Source organism: Dicentrarchus labrax, unplaced genomic scaffold (assembly GCF_905237075.1).
Source record: "Dicentrarchus labrax unplaced genomic scaffold, dlabrax2021, whole genome shotgun sequence".
NCBI lineage: Eukaryota > Metazoa > Chordata > Actinopteri > Moronidae > Dicentrarchus > Dicentrarchus labrax.
In genome coordinates, this window is record NW_026136703.1 from 14,789,751 (window position 1) to 14,796,510 (window position 6,760).

Genomic DNA, 6,760 nt, shown 5'->3' on the forward strand with positions numbered 1-6,760 from the left:
ACCAAGCCATCTACTACCCCCTGGTTCCCCTTTGTTCTCTCAAGCAATCTCCTTCCATCACAACAAGCTGTCCATTTCTCTCTCCCATTACCCCTCTTTCTTTCTCTCTCCTGGAAAAGCAAACAAGCTCTTGTTGAGCAGCCCCGCTCATTAGCCCCATTGGCTGGACAGCTTTCTCATAAAACAAGCTGGTGTTATGGCAACTCACACTTCACTGGCTGTGCTGCAAAACACTGGTGTAAAAATAGGGGAATTGTTGTAGCAAAGGTTAAAGAATTTACACCAGGTAAAAGAAAGCAAAAAAATATTATTTGTTGTCAGGCTGTAGTCGATAAATAAGAATAAACTATTGGGCTGATTTATGTTAAAAAATATTTGATTCATTTATTGAAGGCTGGTAGAAATACACATCTTCCCTCACATCACATACTCTTCATTACACCAGCTGCCAATGAAATACAAGTTCAGTTATTGCAATTCTTTGTGAAGAAAGGACATATTGTGCTGTCTCACGCAGTCATCCAGCCACCAAACCATGTACGCACACATGAATGCGAAAAAAAAAGCACACACAACCCACCACCCCCCTCCCCATGTTGTTGCATTCACTGCTGCGGCTGCAACAGGAAATGAAGGAAGCCGTATCATCCAGTAATAACACCATGTTGACGATGAAGCTCTGACCATGGATTTAAGGAGAGATGGAAACATAATGATTCAGAGAACAGAACATTCTCCCAACCTGATCAATACACACCAATGTACTGCATCGACAACCAGAATAGAAAACAATCCTACTCTGTTTGTAGCCCACGCATGCATTCACTGCTCATGTCAATCTCTCTACTCTCTTTTCTAATAAGAGATAAAACACGTGTGCTCGCTCTATACGTGAAAACAAGTTTCCCGTGTCAAAAGGACAAGTGAATTGCAGTTTAAACTCTCTGGATTAAGCAGAAGTTGATTCATCTCTCAACCTACAGCCAGAAGTGAAGATCTCATTAACTTAGATTTAATGCCACTGAGCATAAAAGGATCATGGGTTTACATTTCAGCCCCACTTTACTGTTAAGAAAATCGGATTTGGGGTTGTCAAAGTTACATTATCATTGCATGCCAACACATGAATTTCCAACAAACTTCTTGGCCTGAAATGTAAGATTTATCAATTTCCTCGATTACACCTGCCTATAGGTAACTGAAAACAACTAGGATTAAAAAGTCACACCAAGTTCAAAAGCATGCAACACTGCCACCGTATGGACTGAAATATGTATAACAACAAGATAACAAAGAGACAAGGGAGTCAAATCAATGTGATCACGCTGAATAAATCAAATATGGATTTAAATGTTCCACATATGGGATTTTATCTTTACAATGTTATTTTGTTACTGTATAATTTGGATAGTTATACATGTAAACATTCATATATGTTTTTTTTTTTTTTCAGACTAAATGGAGTCTGTTTTCAAGACTTTGTTGTCCAAGTATTATAGCACTGAACTATAAAAAAGTTTACTTCATCAGGGTAGACTTTATTTTATTTTATAGTTTCTGCATTTTCATTCTTTCCCTTTAGCTTTTTAAGCTATTTGTAACAATGTTATTATTATGCTGCCGTAACTTTACAAGTTTTAAATCAGTGTGAAACCATACTAGTCAGGATGGATGTTAACTTTAAGTTGACGCAATGATAAAGAAGTCAATGATGAGAACGACACTTCCTATTAGTTTAATCTTAACATTGCCCTCCTTCATGTTCAGTAAACTTCTTGTTATTTATGTCCTCATGACAGCACCAGCTTTTTGGTACCTCCACCAACAGCTGCAGTGAGTGAATTGGTTATTTAGCTGGTCATTTGCAAAGCCCAGCAGGCCGGGACACATTAGCTAGACTTTACAGTAACTTTAGCTTAGCTACGTGGTTAAGTCTTACGTACCAGCTGATGTGATGTTTCAGACCCAACTTCATGATTCTTCAAATTTTCTAAATTAGTACCTTTCCTTTAATATCAACATGTACTATGAAAATGGTCCCCTACTCTTTTCCCTTTTTCTATCATTTAGTAAACTTATGATTCCTGTGACATATTTTATGGAAATTTAATACTGTATTCAAAACTGTATAGTTAGTGTTAAACTTGATTTGGATTCATTTTGAACAGATTATTTCCTGTTTAGGGAACTTTTTATACAATTCTCTGTCTCTATTGTGTATTTTATATAATTTTTGATAATCTTACAGAGTAAACAGGTTTCTTTTTTGACAAATTACAAATTCTCCATGACACTCGGCCATTGTTCTAATAGACAATTTACTTTTCTTCACAAAATACTGAGATATCAGCCTACTGCATATATTATTAAGGCTTTCCAGCACCCTTTACAATCAAGAAGGTCTCACAACCCCTCATGAAGCTTCGGTGACCCCTAGCAGGAGTCCCTACCCCCAGGTGGGAACCGTTGAACGATACATTTGTGACCATAGCACTCTGTGTAGAGTATTGTATAGCTAGCAAACCTAAGTACCAGAAGCCACTCATGATACTGAGAGCATCAACTACAGAAGTGTAAAGTAACTAGGAATAAACTGCAATTTTGCTACTTCAAACTTGCTGAACATTTACATTTTTCCCCTGGTATGTTACTGAGAAATCCACCTTCCTTCTGGTAGATTTATAATCACAATATGTGTTATTACACTGTTTTAAATGAATACTGAACGCCTGAAATGATTGGGGTACTAACATAGCACTCCAGGACCCCGATGGCATAGCATGACCCCTCACCTCTGCAGCCAGAGCGCTGACCTCCTCCTTTCGAGATACAACACTGCCCTCCTGTGGCGCTCACCAACTATTACAACCGGTAAAGGACACATATCCCTTGCTCAGGCTGGAGGATACAGCGGGTACCAGAAAGTGCAGCCACGGTAGCAGTAAGTTGGACGTTGACAGCGAACATAATCGGGTTTTTCCCCAGTTATAAACTTTATATTGTTAACAAGGCATGAGTTGTGCAATGCAGCCACTGCGGAAGTAGGATGACACCTTGTTGTGGCTCGGTCACATGGTGGTTGGATGGTCAGTCGTGAAAGCCACATCAGTGTGTACAGACGTGTTAACCAGGCTGTCAGTGTGTGACCACACATCACCGCCGACCTGCTGACACAGGGGATTCCCATCTCAGTATGCCTCACAAGAGCAAAAAAGAAAAGGTAAAATTGTTTTGTTTGTTTTTTTTTTACATTTTATATTAAATGTTAGAATAATATAATTCATGTTTAATTTTGTTTTACTGATTCTTCACTTTTTAGGAGTCCTCCAAATCTGGAAAATCTAAAAGATCTGGAGGTAAAAATGGGCCTGCAGACGACCAAGATGTAAGTATTTTTTAACTTAACTCTTTGTAGAGAGGAGTTAAATTGACAACTTTATAAAAATAAAACACATATAAATATGCATTACTAGTACGTAGAAAATATGATGTGCTACAGAGTGTGAGTGTTATGATTATTGTAAAGATCCCCTAGGATACTACAACAAATACCATACATGCATATTTGTTCTAATATGGATGTTATAGAGAATCATAATGGAGCCCAAACTCCTAAATTAAGTTTATTTTGTGATTTATTTTGTTTGTTTTTCATATTAATTGGTGTCATAATGAACAAACAGCCTAATGAAGGGGTTCAGTGGAAACCTTTGGAAGCCAGTGTTTAGATTTTGCTCAAAGGCTTCACTGTAATATTATAATATTATACACACACACGTTAAACATGTCACTTGCAAATTCAATATTATTATTATTATTATTATTATTAATAATTAATTAAGTAATTATATATTATATTTTACATTCCCTGGAGTTTACTTTTGCACATGCTTCCCATGGCCAGTTGTGGACAAGTTCCCTAAAAACTCCCTCTATTTGTGTTAAAGTTAAATTACCTTTTGTCCTCATAAAAATGAAGGAAAAGTTGCTCATGTGACATCCCAGCATGATCTTATGACTTTATTTTCCCTGAATTTATCTATCCCTAGTTCTCCCCCATCCTGACTTGTTTGGCCTCTGAGCATAATACGAGGCATTGTAGCAGCTATTTTTGTCCTTACCATTTCTGATGTGCATCAGTGATGCTGAGTATAGTACATTGAGATTGGAAAAGACCTGATTGATTGACTGCTGGACCTGCTGTTTGTTCCCATTGACAGCTTTATCAGCTCCATCTGTGCTCAATTATTCTGTCCACTGAGGTCCATCCCAAACTCTGTCAACAGATGCAGTACAGTACACCGCTCTCTGTGATCAGGTTGCCTCGCAGAGAATCACCTGATCTGATTCGGAAAGGAACTTGACCCTTAACCACAACACCCTCACCTCTTCTCCTCTCCTTTCGTCTCCTCTCCTCTCCTGTCCTCCCCTCTCCTCCACTCTCCTCTCCTCTCCTCTCCTCTCCTCGGACTCCACAGTGACACTTGATTAAAGTGATTCCTGTGCCATTTACTCCAGGGCAGGAACTACCTTGCTCCAGTAACGGGAGCCCTTCCTCTGCGACTCTTGTTTCTGCAGGGCTCCAATAAGAAAGTGCCTCCCGCAACTCAGCTGATGAGGGTGAAGCAGCCAGGGTCACATTCGGCCATGAAGAGAGAGAAGAGGTTCAGCACTTCCTCTTTCCCCCTCAGTGCTAACAGAGAGCTACACAAACTACTTGCACTGGCAGGTATGCCTCCCTCGATATACAGTATCTCCATTAGGAGCGATCACTCTTTTCTTCAGCTCCTCTGTACTCATATACACAGATAATATTTTATGCTTCTTCTGGAAAATGCTAGATGACCTTTATCTAGGATTGCATGTTTGGCCTATATGGATAAAGGAAATCATATTAACAATTCATAGCCTTGGTGGATCCTCATAACCGCCTTTTTAACCTTGAGGTCTTTGCTCGCTACATAATTTATAGCTAAGCAGACTGCCCATCAGCTTTATCTGTGATGCAAATGATGTGCAATCAGCTGCATCTCCAGCTGTACCTGAAAGAAACAGATATAACCCCCGGAGGGCTCGCTCATGTAAGGTAACTCTGACTCAGTCTGCATGGATCGGAGACTAGGAGACAGTGGTGGATTGTGGGCAATCCTATAATAACTCAAACCAAACAGAAACTGTAAACTCGGACATATGTTAGATCATCAGCCACCTTAAGAGTCCTTTAAGAACTTCAGTCTATAGAGCACTTTAGCACAAGGCCGACCAAGAATATGATGGCATGAATAACTGTGATGGGAAATTTGGACTTGTTCCAAAGTTATTTTAGTTAACATGAATCATCAAACTAACCATCACAACTTATAGCAAGGTAGCTGATCCAACTGTCAGTGTTTTAATTTACTGCATTGATTAGTCTGTATTAGTATCACACTGATGCCGATTCTGAGACGAGACAGTAAGGTTGAGGTTTGAACATTTACATCAATCTTTCATGGCTTCTTTGTTTACACACAGCATTACAGGCAGGATCTGGCCTAAGTGGTTTCCTGTAAACCATACCGAGCTATGCTTTGTTCTCATACCTGGATGAGCCGGGTGACACAGCGGAAGAACAATAGAGGTGCACAGTCCAGAGGATTTGCAAGTTTGAGGGAGACACGGCCGCAGTTGGCGACGTGTGTGACGATGAATCAAAAAGAATGATGGATAATAAGTTGGTGTCTTGGCAGTGGATTTCTGTGAGCTTTAAGAGGAAGACTTGAGGGGAAAAAAGAATGGGAGGACTGAGAAAATCATCTCCCTGACCCTGCAGTGGATGGTAGTGACCTAAAGAAACATGCATGAACAGGCAGGGCCTTGAATATCAACACAAATTACTCTCCTGACAGATCAAGGACTGCTCTGTGATTTTAGGCTCTGCAGTCAAGATAACTACTTGTGACTGTACTAGTGACTGTAGTTGTAGTATGCACTGTAGTATTTGTATCTGTTTAATATATTCTTCTAATTGAAAGAGTAGACACTCAGATTTCAGACATGTAAACATATGTGAACTAGAACTATTTTAATAATTGATTAATTGGTTAAAATGTTACCCAAGATGTTGTTTTTTTCTCTCTTTCTCTATCCTAAATTTAATATCTTTGGGGATTTGGACTGAAAAACAAGACATTTGAACTTTGAGCATTTACAAAGACACTTACAAACAAAACATCAGACTAATCACTAATATAAATCATCATTATAACAACTCAACAAATATTGAAATCACATTTAGCACATCTACTAGTGAAATCTTTATTTTGTTTTGATTTATTTCAACAGGTGTCAGTTCAACATTTGTGACACTAAGAGCAAACTGATCATTATGTTTTAAAAAAATTAAGAAATAAGATTAATTTCTCCTTACTTGATGACACACAGCCTGATTTGTTGCAGATTTTATTTGTAGAGTTTGTTATAGGAAAGGAATTTCTTTCATTTCAATGTAATTTTTATATTTTATATTGTTTTCTAACAAATGTTGCTTCCTCTCTTCCCCGCGGTATATACGCTGTCTTATATGTCAATATGTGCTCGATATTTGTGTGTTCATGACACCAATAAACAATTGGTGCGACTGTAGTTAATGAAAATAGAACTGCATAAGAAATATCACTTGGAGACCAGAATCAGGACACAGATGGAGTACAAGAGAAGTCAGAAAGATATTTGTAAATGGATTTTTGTTTGCAGCTACAAGAGCTATCCATTTTTACAC

At 38.5% G+C, this 6,760-nt stretch overlaps 1 protein-coding gene across 1 annotated transcript; it reads left to right on the top strand.

Moving 5' to 3' along the window:
• Positions 1 to 3,082: 3,082 nt before the first annotated feature.
• LOC127357531 (serine/threonine-protein phosphatase 2A 56 kDa regulatory subunit delta isoform-like) lies at positions 3,083 to 5,684 on the top strand. Its single transcript, XM_051389784.1, has 4 exons — positions 3,083 to 3,220; positions 3,320 to 3,385; positions 4,579 to 4,729; positions 5,515 to 5,684. Exons 1-4 carry the CDS (start codon positions 3,194 to 3,196, stop codon positions 5,550 to 5,552), a joined length of 282 nt encoding a protein of 93 aa, XP_051245744.1. The 5' UTR covers positions 3,083 to 3,193; the 3' UTR covers positions 5,553 to 5,684.
• The last annotated feature ends 1,076 nt before the right edge of the window (positions 5,685 to 6,760 follow it).

Excerpts from the sequence above, each read along its gene's own strand:
- LOC127357531 (XM_051389784.1), top strand. The coding sequence starts at position 3,194 with ATGCCTCACAAGAGCAAAAAAGAAAAG. Across the intron at positions 3,221-3,319 it reads ACAAGAGCAAAAAAGAAAAG|GAGTCCTCCAAATCTGGAAA; the intron begins GTAAAATTGTTT and ends TTCACTTTTTAG. Across the intron at positions 3,386-4,578 it reads GGCCTGCAGACGACCAAGAT|GGCTCCAATAAGAAAGTGCC; the intron begins GTAAGTATTTTT and ends TTGTTTCTGCAG.